The following is a 15,076-nucleotide window of genomic DNA, read 5'->3' as shown; positions in this document are numbered from 1 at the left end:
CCTGAGGGACTGGACATGGAGCTGGGAATTCCGCCTACTGAGTGGACCCAACTCAGGGTGCAGGGGAGGGAGGACGGTGAGCTTTCATAAGGACACAGAGGACTTCTGCACCCATTCCCCTCCAGGCAACTGGTGGCCACTTTGTAGAGGAGCAGAGGGAAAGAAAGTCTGAGGATGGAGTATTTCCCCTAAAGAGTGGAGCATCTACAGTCCAAACGCAATGAATCAAGTTTACCAAACTGAATTAAAATTTAGGAATACCCACCTTCTCACAGAGAGAGAGAGAGAGAGAGAGAAGCTACATTTTCTTTGCCATCTGAAATTCAGTGTGAATTCTGAACCCAAACTCTGCCACAGGGACATACGGTGACGAGGGGCTGCATTAGGACCATGGCCACAGAAATAGAGCAACAGCCAGCACTGCCTCGTCTGCTCAATCAGAGCCCGTTCACTCCGAGTCCGACAGGAACACAGAGTGAGCAAACGAGGGTAAGGAGGCGAAATGCCTCCTCACAGCTTTCCAAAGCCACCAGTGCATGTCGTGGCTGACCAAAGGAACTGGGTATATCATTCACAGAGAAAACAACGAATTTTAAAGATGCATATAGTCCTCTTTCCTAAAGTTTCCTTGAGACAAAGAAGAACTTAGCAAATAACTCGTGGAGATACCCTTAGCCACTGCAGAAACAAAAAGAAAATACTCAATACTTGCCGTCAAGAAGAGACTATATATCAAAAACAGACTCTGAAGAAAGTATACAAGAACAAAATCCACGTCTAATGTGGAATTTGATGGAAACACAGGAGGTAATTTCTCTGCTCTTGCAAAGGAAGAAAAAGTACTATGGTACTTCCGAGATCTCCTCTCATCAAAGATGGAGTAGCGTTCTTTTGCATGAAGCACAGCTTTAGAAAGAAGTTCCTTGACTTTTTCTGGAGCTTTAGATTTCAGGTATATTTTATATTTTATACACATTGTCTACCAGATTCCGGGAAACAAAGTGTTTGAGAAATCCATAAGCTTGCTCTATCCCTTGAAAAAGCAACAGAAAAGCTCTAAACTGAGAAGTAAAACAGTTGAGACCCCACCTGGCCCCAAACCACGGCACCCTACAGGTGCCCCCCTGCCAGGCGGCCTCGGTTCAAATGCAAAACTGGAGTGATGCCAACAGCGGGCTCCCAACTCTCACTCACCCACACAGCACCAAGCTGTTATGCCCTAGCTCACCCAGAGACTTTAAATCAGACTGTTAACATGTCAGGTGACACAGCAGCGTGCTTAATGCCAGTTACCACTTCTTGTCTGAGGACACCACCTGACAACACATGGATCCCCATTGAGGTGTTCATCTCTGTCCTCCCAGAGGTCGTGGAACTGGGTGTCCAATTAAATAGATAAAACAGCTATATGAGGAAGTCTCTCTCAAGAGGATTGCTGTCCCTAAAATGCTTCTCTTTCCTCAGCTGTTCATAACTTAGTATCTGGTGTGTATGTGTGTGTGTGTGTGTGTGTGTGTGTGTAAGGATATTTCCAAATACGTGTTCCTCACTGGTTTCTGTGGAGACATGTACAACTAGAAAACTGGAGCAGAAATACAGTCTTATAATCCCCACTATGGGCCTCACCCTGAAGGACTAACTTGCAAAAGTTTCCAAATCTCCCTGCATCCGATTCCTGAGAGGTAGCCTGCTCTGATATCCGTGGTGCAGTCACTGACTTTTGGTGTTTAATCCTCACCTGAGGGCATGCTCATTGATTTCAGAGAGAAGGTAAGGGAGAGCGAGAGAGAGGGAGAAACACTGAGGTGAGAGAGAAACACTGATTGGTTGCCTCTCATATGTGCCCCCGACTAGGGACCAAACCTGCAACCTAGGTATGAGCCTTGACTGGGAATTGAACCTATGACCTTTTCCTTTATGAAACAATATTCCAAGCAACTGAGCCACAGTGACCAGGGCTCATCACATTCTTTTAAATATTTCTTTCCCCTTCTCATTGGCTTGGTAGCAGTTCTGGAGTGGTTGTATGGTTTTGATGACTCCAGAGAATCTGCTTCTGGAAACGTCATTGGGCGGACCTGCCCTGTCACCGAGTTAAGCTACAGCCTTCCGGATTCTGCTCTTCCCTCCAAGGCAGGATACATCCCCCTTTCCTTATCCATTTTATTTTTATTTTTTAGCTCCATCTTACTCCAAAGCATAATATTCTATCTGGCCTTTTATTTTGTACTGGATAGTTACAAAAGTTAGGCAAGTTGACACCTCCAATTAAAAGAAGCGCTTAATGTCAGGTTCGGAGGCAGGAGAAGGATGAAAGGATTCACAAGGGAGATGGAGATCAATAGCAACCCCATCACAGGTTGTCTCTAGCTTGGTCCAGAGGGGCACACTCCATCAGTTATGAACTGTGATTTATTTCTTCACTGCTTTAAGCAGTGGCAAAACAACACACACGAAACCACACTGACATCATAAAGCAGACTGTTCCTATATCTCATGCCAACGACCAGCATGCCTGCGTTTCATATCCACATTTGATTTAAAGAGTTTTGTTTCCATTCTGACTGGTGTGGCTCTGTGGGTTGGGCATCGTCCCGCAAATGGAAAGGTCACCAGTTCGATTCCCGGTTGGGGCACATGCCTGGGTTGCAGGCCAGGTCCCTGGTTAGGGGTGTGTGAGAGGCAACTGATCGATGTTCCCCTCACACACTGATGTTTCTCTCCTTCTCTTTCTTCCTCCCTTCTCTCCACTCTAAAAATAAATAAATAAAATCTTTAAATAAACGTGTTTCTATTTAAGGAATATTTAAAGTTATGAATTAGAAGACATGACTTAGTAACTTACATAACAAACATTCACAGAGAGTAAATAACAACCTCTTAGACAAAGCACCTGTTCCTTTCAATGCTAAAAAAGTACTAGTCTCCACTGGGGAAATGGATTGTCCAGAGAATAGACAAGGGAACTGCGACGAGAATGAATTCATATATAATCTCTGAACAGAGGATGGCTGCCCAAGAGTCCGCTGCTGAGTAGACAGACAACCAGACTGCCCGTAACTCAGGTGGGCATCATTTTCTTTACTTTTTTCTCTTCTCTCCTTTTCATTCACTAAAACTGCATCTCCAATTTAATTACAGTGGCTAAAGCACATTCCATATTACATAAAAATTACAGAAAGATCAACAACAGAAATCTAATGAACAAAATAAACTAATGAGCAAAATAGAGCCAGAGACAGGGAAACATGGAACAGAGTGACAGAGGCTGGGGGGAGGGGGATGGAGGAGGGCAAAGGGGGAAAAATAAGGCCAACTGTAACAGAATAATAATTTAAAAAGAAAAAACCTTTTTCTTTTAAAAAATCTTACTGTGCCCCGACTGGTGCAGCTCAGTGTATTGAGCGTGGGCCTGTGGACCAAAGGATAGCGGTTCGATTTCCAGTCAGAGCACATGCCCGGGTTGCAGGCCAGTTCCCAGCAGGGGATGCATGAGAGGCAACCATACATTGATATTTCTCTCCTCCTCTCCTTCCCTTCCCCTCTAAAGATAAATAAATAAAATCTTTAAAAAAATAAAAAATCTTACTGTGATAAGAACACTTACTGTGAGCTCCGGCCCCCTATCCACTTTCCGCTGCACAGCACATGAGTGTTTTCTGCAGAACCCTTGTCGTTCCCAGGCCTCTAGAGTCCATTCATCTGCTTGTGGATTAGTAACTCCTTAACCTTCCCCCCGCCGCTGGTACCTACCGTTCCAATCTTTGACTTTATGAATTTGACTATTTTAAAAAGCTTAAATAGGCAGGATCAAGCGGTACTTGCTTTTCTGTGCCTGACTTATTTCACTTAGAGAACAGGACTCAACGCCCGATGAAAAAGCTTACAGACAACTTTCTTTTTATGTCGCACTTCACAAGATATTTACATTTCCAATATTTTCTCTCTGTGGAGGAAGAGTACTGACTCCTTGGCCTCTCTCTGATAGTAGAGATCTAGTAAAAAATTTAAAAAATTTAACTCTGAAACAGACAGTAAATCTGAAACTAATACACAAAGGTAGTTAGGGCTGAAGGATTGCTCTCATCAACATTAGAAGGACGGTAAAAATCGCTTCAGGTTCAAAAGATGGGAACTAGACGCTGACACGGATTGGGGGGGGGGACATGGTACTGAAACGCCAGTGTAGATCGGCTCTTAAGGGCATTACGAATCACAAAGGACACCCAGGTATTCACTAGAATCTCAGTAAACAAAGCCATTCCCATTTCTGAGTGTGTTTCACCCTGGGAAGTCAGCTTGCACAGCCTCCTTCTTCTCTTCCCTGTTGAAATCCGACTCCTTCTTAAAGGTCTAGTTCAAAAGCCTTAAAGTCTTCCTAATCCCTAAACCTAAAACTGAACATTCTCTCCCATATACAACCAAATAATTTGTTTACATATTTTTAATACCAATCAATCAATCAGTCAGCTATCATCTTACTACCTAACGGTACTCTCCACCTCTTCCACTGAATTGTAAACTCCTCAAGGGAAGCAAAGTCTTATTTGCCTGGCAACACGTGGTCATTCCCACTCTCCACATGGGTCAAGTCCCTATCTTCAACAGCCCTTCCCCCGTCTGTGTCGTCTAAGAAGGTGTCTGTACTGCTCTTCTCTCTTCCTGAATGGCTTTGACAGCTGCCTTCCTGAACTAGGTCCCAGGTCCAAACCTTACCACTGCCGGGACCCAAGAAGATACGGCAAATTGCAGGGTAAAACGGCAATCAGGGCAGTTTTGAAGTCTGCTCCTTGGCAGGAGTCACAAAAGCCATCAGAACAACCGAGGGGCCATAGGCATGGTGACCACACAGCTAATGATCTAAGGAGGTACTTTTACGAGTTGGAAAGAGAATATTAATAATTATGCTGGGACAGCAGGTGTCTAGGCAGCGTCCACGCCAGGAAAACCGGGACATGTGGCCCGCTAGGCATGGGCATTCTCTTCTGGTCTCCATGCAGGCTCACGTGTTCCCTTCGTCATCATCGACTCCTCCGCGTCCTCTTTTCTCACAGACACGGACGTGGCTCTGATATGCTAGTCTGTTACTAAGAGCTTAGACACTGCAGAGTCATCACAATCCAGAGAGCATTAGTCTGTACACCCTTAGGAGCGAGCACGGCGCTGCCCCCACCGGAGGGTGTAGACCTCAGCAGTGTAGACCGGCAGTGACCCGAGTTCTGCAGGGTATTTCCTCAACCACCCTTACTTCTTACTTGGAGCCCTCACATTTGAGATGGGAATAGATGGGGAAGTCAACAAAATGAAGTAAGATCTTAGTTAAGGTTAATTTTGGATTAAGATAATATTACAAAAATTGAAGAGCTATATTTAAAGTTACAGGCTGTGCAAAACTGTAGTACATTTGCCATCAATGTCCAACCTTTGTCACAAGGTGAGAGACCATTAAGTCGCTAAAAAACGACTATCAAATGTCACAAGAGTTATAATATTGCTGTAGCAAAACTACAATTTCTAAAATTCAAATAATTTGAATTAATTCTAAGTCTTTTATAGCTTGATGTATCAGCTAGAATTAGATACAGAACGAATCAATAAGGCTAGGGGCAAATTTCGGCACAGCTATTTTAATTAAACATCACGTAAGAGTAGTTCCACAATTTAAAAAATGTAAGTAAGTGGATACATTCTGTCTTATCACTTCTACAACAACACACATCATCAAAATAAGAGTCACATAATCAGTGTTGTCATCTGCCAGCCCAGGACGAGGAAGAAGCAGGGGCCCGAGGATCACTGAACAATTCCGTGCCCGTTGTTGCTCTACATGGGCTCCAGAGCCCTACATGGGTGGCCCAATAGGACAGACGGGACAAGGGTTAGTCCCCCATCCCCTGAGAACCTGGCCGCGATCACCCTCCTGCTGGGGGTCAGCTCCGGGCCCCTGACCCAGGTCCTGGGTGCTGGCCCCGTCCGGTCTGTCCTGTTACTGCCTACGCAGGGTACCACCACCACGCTCGCAGGGAGCTCTTGTTAGAAAGGTTTCCATGGAGGACGGTCACTGCGTGACTGCCACAGCCATCAGTGAAATCCCTGAGGGGAGTATGTCGCGTTAGATTCTGGTCAGTGAAATAGGTCTGTAAATGTCCAATGATTTTATTTGTGGCTTCACCTTCAAAGTCATTCACAAATACTTTGGCCAGCTGCTTTGGCTTCGCATCATAAAACTTACAGAGTTGGGAAGTAACTAGGTAGCCCGGGTCACAGCATGGAAGAGCTCTTCAAACTTCCCCACATTTACCATTTCTTTCTGCATTTCCATTCTCGCCCCCCCCCCCCCCCCCCCCCCCCCCCCCCCCCCCCCCCCCCCCGCAAGGCTCCCAGCACGAGCTTTTTGTGTTGACGTCCCTCCCAGCTGCCCCATTTCCTTCCAGTAGAGGGGATGCTCCCTGAGGACAGGGACCCAGCGTGGTGTTTGTCATGGACATCAGCCCCTGGCCTGCCTTCCCACTGCAGGTTGACTGACACTCTCTAGTTCGCCGGCAGCGTCCCAGGTCCAGTCCTTTATAGCTCTTACAGGACCATGAACTCTAAGCTGGAAATAGCAGGGATAAAAAGCACCTGCTACAAAGTGTGGCTGTTGTGCAGGAACCTATGAAAAAGATCAAATGCCACTTTTTTTTAAAGGTATGAACTGATAAGTTTTTTAAAACCTTCTATTCTTCTGACTTAGACTTCCAAGAAGTGAAGAAAATCAAGAACCAAAGGTCTTTGGAAATGGTGTTTCTGGATATAGTACCCCGTGGTCCAGTCGGTTTGCGGAACAGGGCATGTCCACCACCCTCGTGGGAACTCGCCGTGCCTGCAAATAAAGGGCCCCGAGAAACCTCGCAAGGAAGATGTCTGGTTAATTTCATTCAAACCAGTATTTCCCCACATTATTTCAGCACGCAACCTTTTCTCCATGTGACATTTACTGACATCCTAAGGAGCCGAGGTTCCTCCAAACGCAGTGTGGGAAATGCTGACCTAAAGTGTTTGTTCCTTTCCTTTCAGTTGCATAAATCTCTCCGAACTGCAGCTTTCAGATCAATGAATGAAACACTTAAATATATTTTTGTTAACAGCGTATGAGAGCAGTCTTGTTTCGTTCTTGACCATGGTAGCCTGCATCAGAAGAAGCCCAGTGTTTTGTGGGGTTGGTTTGCGGAGGAGGGAAGGCCTCCTAACCCTGAGCACCCTGAATGGTTAACGGCGACAGCCTGGCCCGTCCGGGAGGGTCTCGTCCAACACCAACCTTAACCTTGACAGGCTAGAGATTAACTGCCAGCACTCATGAGTTCCGAGGGCTGCAACTACATTGTGAGCTTGAAATGGGTGTGGTTCACCCACTAAATTCTTCTCCCTCAGAGTTATGATAAGTCAAAAAGTGCATTAAGGGCAGGATGTGATTAAAAGAAAACACAAGATACACCGTAAGTGCAAATATGCATGATTCCAGGTCTCCTCAGGATACCTCATTCGTGTTAAGCTGATTACAATTACAGGTGTCTCAGAGTGCCTGCTGATAGGAAGAACACTGTCACAGTGCAGTTATGTGACGGAAACGCCCTCCCCTTATGGCCCTTAGAACATATTTTTTTGAATATTAAGTTTCTCATCATTACCAGTTTGAAAAGTAAACACAAAACAAAGTGAGCGAATCAATGGCAGGCTGCAGGGGAAGATTAAAAAAAAAAACAACTCTTTTCTATACCTATGTGGAAAATAGTGTATCTTTATAAATCTATTCAGATACAGCTCTTGAAGAGCAAGTTGTGTTTACTCCCACTGAGGCAAGAGTCCCTGAATCCCACTTTCTAAAACGACACTGAAACAGTAACCTCTTTCAAATCCCGCGAGGTCAGGAGAGTGGTTTTTCCAACACAGGTAAATGAAGCATGAAATAGGAAAGCAGTCCTTTGCAAGAGTTCTTAATGACGTCTTGCGTGTTACCTAAGACACCTCTCTCACCTGGGCTACACAAAAGTACAGAAAACTGCTCACCGTGTCGTAAGTGGTGACGATCTTCTTCAGAACCTCAGGCACGATGCCCTGCAACTCCATGGTGGGATACTGCTCGCTGAGATTCAGGACCACCAGGGGTGTGTTTTCAGGCCCCAGAAAGCGGGGGGACACCGCCAACATGCACTGCATGAGATTGGCCACGGAGGAGAGGCCACACAGCTCCTTGAAGGACGCCACCGCATTCTGTGCCATGGAAAGGAAGGAGTCACTCTGTCACTGACCAGGAGTTTGACTTTCTCGTGGATGTCACATTGGACACACTGGGTTATACCGGAACTGCCGAGCACGACAGTTGTCTGCCTCGCCATGATAGAACTGGCTAACAATTATTTCATCCTGTGAAAACGGGCGCTTTTCCAAAGTAAATGCGCTTATAGGTATTTGCAATACCAATTTATCACAATTACACAAAACGTAAACAAGTTCGAATCTTCCCGAGGGCAAAGCCTCTCTTCAGATCAAAGTTCAGAGCAGCACTGAGGCTGACAGGCAATTACGAGCAAACAAAAAGAATGGCTTCTCTGTAGTCACAAAAAATGTAGAGATTAAGAAAAAAAATGAAATCAGGCTTAAAATAAGTATCAAGGAGGCATCCATCCAAAAAGGAAAGGAGTATTTCTGAGGCAGGAACTTGAAACTCTCTCACCTGTCTATACCTGCTGGTTCCCAATTGAAAGGAGCTTTCAGGATGTGGCAGTTCATAGTCGGGGCTGCCCAGTGGGGGACCCTGTTACCCTGGAACTTCCCCTACCAGTGTCTCCACGGGCTTCACTGCTTCCCCACCCCCTCCTTTTCCCTAATCACCAGACGGACACCATGAAAATATCCATTAAACAGGACACTTCAACGCTGTACACTGCCCTGAGCTGGCGTCCTCTGAGCACTTACCAAGCGCAAGGGGACAGGAGGCCTTTCACCTGCTTCAGTCCCCGCCACATGCCACACGTGGGTGAGCGAGCTGAGCCTCAGCTACGGCTGCTGGCCGTCACTTGTCCAAGGCCGCCCAGTGGGCAGGTGAAGGAGTCAAGATTTCACCTGAAATCTGTCCATGTTGAGGCTTATGCTTTTAATCCTTATGATACAAAATCAAGTAAATTCTAATCCCAATAGGAGTCAGGCTATTATTCCAGGCACACGGGGCGGGGGGGGGGGGGGCCCGGTCTGAGCTGGGCACAGCAGCAAGTGGGGCGGGATGCAGGCCTGCCAAGCCCCTTGCCTTCTGCTCTCCACTTCCCCAGTTCTGGGAAATGAGCAGCACTTTCATTTTAAATTTAAACATGTTCTTTTTATTAATATCGTTTTAAGCATGGACAACCAACTGCAGGTCATTTGGCTCAAAGGCACTTCGGTGTTGACTGCACACAGGAGTAATCATGACTGTCCGATCCAGGCGCAGCCTCCCCACCACTGTCGTGCCTCCCCGTCCGTTTCCTTCGCAGCACTAGCCCGCGGCGTCTGCAGTTGTCCTGTGTGTTTTATTCACCTGCTTGCGGGCTGCTTCCCCTTCCACGGCCCACCCCCAGCTACGGTCATCTGTGCATTCACTGCTGCGCCCTCAGGCCCAGGCTGCCTGCGCGCAGCGCTCATTGAACATCACCACCACTGGCTCTGCTCAGAGCACGTGGTTCTGGGAAGGTGAGGCTCAGGCTCTGGCAGGTCCTCAGGGGGATTCTGGGTCCCACGCACAGCAGCAGCCGTGGGGCTGGGGGCAGTGTGGTTTGCTCAGAGCTGAGGGTTAACCAAGCCACTCTCACCCTCAGAGATGGGGGAAAGCCCTTCGTATTTCTGGTATGCTTTACTTTGAAAGAAAGAGAGTAAAATTTCTCTACTGTGGGAAGGTGTTTTTATTAATGAGGCATCCAAATTGGGAGAGGGGTGAAATATACTGAATTTGCTGAGTCAGATCTCACTTGCCAGTGGCGTTCTTCTTATAATAGTTAATACAGGGTGGGGCAAATGCCGATTCACAGTGGTTTGTGTGGAAACTACTACAATAATTAATTAATAAGAATACCAGAAGAACCTATATTTCATGTACTCACAACTGTAAACCTACAGTTGCCCCACCCTGTATATACTCACACATAAACATATAATCAGCTAATATATTACATGTGTCTATTTAATAAACACACACTGAGTAGCTGCCATGCACATGGACCTTCTCACCCTGGGACGGGCAAGGGCTGGTATCCCTGCGAGGTGGTCCTTGCTGCCCACTTCTGTGTCCCGCCTGCGCCCTAGGACACTGCTAGGCATGTGGACCAACCTTAATTACATACAGACTCCCTAGCTGACTGCTGTTAGCCATCACAGAGTTCAGGGGTAATCACGGGACGTCTAGTAGATACACACGCCACGTCCTTCACTTCAACAATTAAATAGCTATCCTCTAAAATCAGCAGGAGGCTCGGAATGCAAACACATCGGCTTACGTAAATGCTTGCTACTTTCCCAGCAGAATAGCTCCATAAGAAAGGACTGGAACACATCCCTTTTATCTCGATAGGCCATCGGTTTGTGTTCTGGCTAAGGAATGCTCAGAAAACCCAGAGATTCCCACGGACCCTACCAGAAAAAAGGGGGCCCTGCTGAGCGTTAATTACAGGAGACTGAGATGTGCTGTGCAGGACAACGATGAGACTGCTTTATTCTGGTATGCTGCCCATGTTCTCAATCCCAGCTACGGTTTTGGAAATGTAAACAACAGGAGAATGAGACTGGTGGTAAACACTCTAGTAACCAAGTGGAATTTACAAATAATGGAACAATCAAAGGTACTACTGCTTAAAGAAAAAAAAACACCCTGCAATGTTTTCATGAACAATGCACATGCACTAAGAAGGAAAACCATTGCGTAAACACTGCAATGCTGGAACGTACCTGCATGTTCTCTCTCAGGTCTGTGGCGTCCCGGATAGGGGGCTGGGCGTTCTTGAACACCTCATCCACAGTTTTAATCCACAGTGTTCTCAAAGATGCGTATTCCCTGGATTTCTTCCCTTTCCTCACAGAAAGGCCCCTTTTATGAGATTTGCCTCCTCCTCTCCGGTTAGTGATGGCCACGTGGACAAACAAAGAGGCGTGTGCAAGGACCTCGCCAGTCAGTGACTGCAGGGGGACGTGGCGGTAGCCCGTCTGTAAACATTCGAAGGGAATCGTGTACTGGCCGATAAATTCATCCCCGATGTAGTCATCGTCTAGTACCACGAAGCGCACCATGGCCAGCTCTGGGAGGTTAATCTGAAATTCAAAGCTTTCATCAAAAATAGGAGCATCTCCGTTCTGGTGCACTGTTTTTGTCCTTTGCTCCGCACAGTCGGCAGGGATTCCATGAATCTCCACGTAGACGTAGGGATCCACCACGTCACCTTTGGCACCTGACCCTTTGGGTTTGGGAAAGTTCTGCCCGCTGATGATTTTGATGTGGAGGAGCTGGGGTGAGACTCCCGGCACAGAGTCCTTCGTGTTGGCGCTGAAGAAAGAGACTTCCTCCCTCATGATGGCTGGCCGAAGGACATAGCCACAGTTCCCGTTCTGCCTGAACCAGCCAATGTTCAGGTCCATCATCAGCCCTGGCGTCTGAAAGTTCATGGCCACGATCTGACATCCACATTTCCAAAAATCTTGAGGGTTCATGTTACTGGAGTCAATCCTCATGGGGCTGGGAAAAACCCTGGCGAGGAAACGTTTGTTGTAGTTTACAAAGTCCCCCGGATTCTCATTGGCGTATTTGCTGGCGAGCACTTCGTTGAAAGAGCAGACTTCCCAGTACTTCTGCGCCTGAAAGGACACCTGGAACTCTTTGAACTGAACCGACTTACAGATGCTTACCAGTTCAGACAGCTCCTTGCAGAGCTGAAATCGCTTCCCGGGCACGTTGTTGGGCTGCTCCGCATTCTCTTTGCCCATCCTCTGAGACATCTCTGCTCCTTCATCTTCATCGGTAACGTCCCCTTCTACTCCAGAGCAGTTGGAGGACAGCTTCTTCGCTTTAATTAGTATCTTCCCTTTCAGGACATCTGGGGATGGCAGGTAAGATTCCTCAACATTGGGGGATGTGGTATAGAGCTTGTCTCCTAAAATTTTCTTCATGTGTTGAACCATCACCTTCTGCTGTTTGATAGAACAGTGGTTTTCTAAACATAAGATAAGTGGATACTCTGAAGCGAAGAATGCATACTTGTTAATGATGTCAATGACGCTGCGGAAGACTATCTGAGAGGTCATGGTGTGGCCTGTGTAAATGACAGGTTCATTGTCGGGCCCATCCCACACATCTAATTCAACACTCCGGCAACCCATTTTCAGAGCTCGGATGTATCCCGTGATATCCGAGGGACCTCGGAACTGATCCTCTATTAAGTATGTATTATGAGATGAGTTTATAAAGTAATGAGACAAAGGTTGCTTCATGTCCTGACAGACCTTCTTATGTTCCGGGTCAAACAGGTAACAGTCAGGTGACATAAGGTAATTCGTGAACCCGTCTATGGAGAGCCAGCCCTTTTCCCGGCCCTCTCTGGATGGCTCATATTTGTGAATAATTTCAAGGCTTATTTCCTCATTTATATGTGCCACACCCTGCTCTGCCTCAAGAAACATCATAAGGTCCTTGGTGTCAAGGAATTCTTTATTGCTTGAAAACTGAACTAAAAGGAAATAGATTTCAGGCCTAGTACAAAGCTCATGGAAAACCTCAACAAATTCTTCCTTCGTGACTTCAGTCCCAGATTTGTCCTTGGATTTGTGCAATTCTTTGAACTTAAGCTCAATTTTGCTAGTTTTTAAGCCGGGATTGAGGTTTCTGATACACTGCACCGCATTGCACAGAGTGATGTGTCCAACGTTATCTACGTCAATTTCACTAAACATTTGTGAAACCCAGGAAGTCCTCATGTTGTCTTGGCTACTTTCTAACATATCAAGGGTATGTTTTCCATAAGATATTAGGTACCGCAGTCCCGTCACCCAGATGTTCGCAACATCTGCAGAGTTGGCAACCAAATCAAGGGATTCATAATTCTCTCCGTAAATGACTGAAAATGCACAGTCTTCGGATATCTGGTCAGAAATGCCATTGCTGCGAAATATGTCCGTATTTTTTCCCGTTCTCACTTCCTTGATGGATTTAATATCGATCTTGGCTTTCTCAGAATCCTTCTTGGATGGTTCCCACCTCAGGCTCTGCATGTCGGCGTCCAGTAAAAAATACCGGTGGTAAATCCTAGAGTTGGAGCGAACCTTTTTGAGTTCGGAACCCTCAACCATCGAGTTGATACAGTCGCTGGCGCTGCTGATCTTCTTCTCTGTCGGCATGCTGCTGAAGGAGACTGTCTTCTTCCGTTCTCTTTTCTGTTTTGTGCCATCCTTGGAGAAAAAGAAATGGCGTATTAGAACAGTGTCAGTGGAGATGTCTATGTTCAAGACTAGCAATAAATATTTAATTTCCTTCAGGGGAAAAAAAAAGTCATACTATTAGGATTTCCTATCCTATGTCCAATGACGAATTATACTCGTTCATTCCAAAGCTTAGAAGTGGCCTTGGTGTTTCAGCCTAATACAAACAGAGAAGAAATCATTATTGAATAATTGCAATCCATGGGTGCCAAGAAACACAATTTCAGTTAACACCCAATTGCATCTTGAAGCGAGAGCTAGCTACATAATTTTCAGGCCTCAGGGAAAAACGCAGATGCAGGACTCCTTGTTCAAAAATTACTAAGATTTCAAGAAGGTGACAAGAGAGCACGAAGCCACATGCAGGCCCTTCCAAGTGGGGGGGCAGGGGGCGGGGCTGTACACTCACGAAGCAGGCCCCACTTGTGCATACCTTTCTTACACGAGTGTTTCTCAGAGGGTGGTCCCTAGACCACTTGCCTCAGACTCACTCGGGTTACCCGGTTAAAACAGATTCCCCACGCTCTGGTATCAGATCTCCAGGGGGCGGTACCCAGGAACTGGCATTTTAGGCAACATTCTAGGTGATGGGGATGCAACTGAAGTTTGAAAACCACTTCGACTCACTGAGATGCCTGGGCTGTTTCTGGAAACCACACACACCTGATGACCAAAACCAGCTAAGTATGAACCATGTGACAAATCAGCAGAGACTGGAATTCAAGCAGAGTCCTAGCCCTTCCAAGTCTCAGATTATCCCTGGTCCTGAACATTTCGGATCAACACGGTTTCACTGCTGCAGCTGTGTCAAGTCTGGGTGGGAGGCCCAGATTACCGTTACAGCTGGAGGTATTTCTAAAATTACACAGGTGACTTACCAGGCACCAGGCGACTGTCACTTAAGTACAAGCACTTCCACTGTTAACAGATCATTAACACTGCCAGGTGAAAATGTCCAGGCAGCATCTGTTTCTCAGGAAGTGCACACCACCAGTAACACAGTCCTTAACCTTCCTCCGTAAGGTAACAAGCGCCCACCTCGCGGAGCCAATACCACCCCTACGTCCTTTCCTGTACCAAGGCCTCTGCTATTCAGAATAACAATTGCTCCACGGCTCAGACAGCATCTTTCATAATCTTAGCCTCAAACATGATATTGCCTTTCAGGAGGGGCACAAAGTCTGTGATAAATTTTCAGAAATTCATTATATTCATAAGTAAGGGAGATGGAGGTTGGGATTATGTAACTTTCGTGGCAATAAAATGAAGAGCGTGAAAAATATTATCCGAAGGCAATTCTCACTTTCCTGCTCTGGAGAGAACCTATTTTGAATAAAATCTCTAAAAAAAGCTATACTATATTCTGCACCTCAAATTTTAAAACCACTTTTATTTTGTGACTACCTATACTTCCAAAAGCAATTTGCAGAAGGTAATCAAACTTAAACTTTGAAACATACGGGTATCAGCCCTGGCTGGTGTAGCTCAGTGGATTGGGTGCAGGCCTACGAACAAGGGGTCAAGGTTCGATTCCCAGTCAGGGCACATGCCCGGGTTGCAGGCCAGTTCCCAGCAGGGGACGCATGAGAAGCAACCACACATTGATATT

At 46.3% G+C, this 15,076-nt stretch overlaps 1 protein-coding gene across 2 annotated transcripts in view; it reads right to left on the bottom strand.

The window, feature by feature from the left end:
* PLCL2 (phospholipase C like 2) overlaps positions 1 to 15,076 on the bottom strand; it is a 160,851-nt gene that overhangs the window by 53,988 nt on the left and 91,787 nt on the right. For both annotated transcript variants that reach the window (XM_037061358.1, XM_037061357.1), the window contains exons 3-4: positions 10,951 to 13,437; positions 8,047 to 8,250 (exon numbers count right to left, since the gene is read on the bottom strand). In XM_037061358.1, coding sequence (XP_036917253.1) covers positions 8,047 to 8,250; positions 10,951 to 13,437 — 2,691 coding nt within the window. The remainder of the gene's footprint in view (positions 1 to 8,046; positions 8,251 to 10,950; positions 13,438 to 15,076) is intronic.

The sequence above is a fragment of the Sturnira hondurensis genome, unplaced genomic scaffold (assembly GCF_014824575.4).
Source record: "Sturnira hondurensis isolate 20B ecotype Veracruz unplaced genomic scaffold, ASM1482457v3 Scaffold0013299, whole genome shotgun sequence".
Classification (NCBI taxonomy): Eukaryota; Metazoa; Chordata; class Mammalia; order Chiroptera; family Phyllostomidae; genus Sturnira; species Sturnira hondurensis.
The sequence above is the reverse complement of the archived record's forward strand: the minus strand, read 5'-3'. Positions and strand labels throughout refer to the sequence as shown.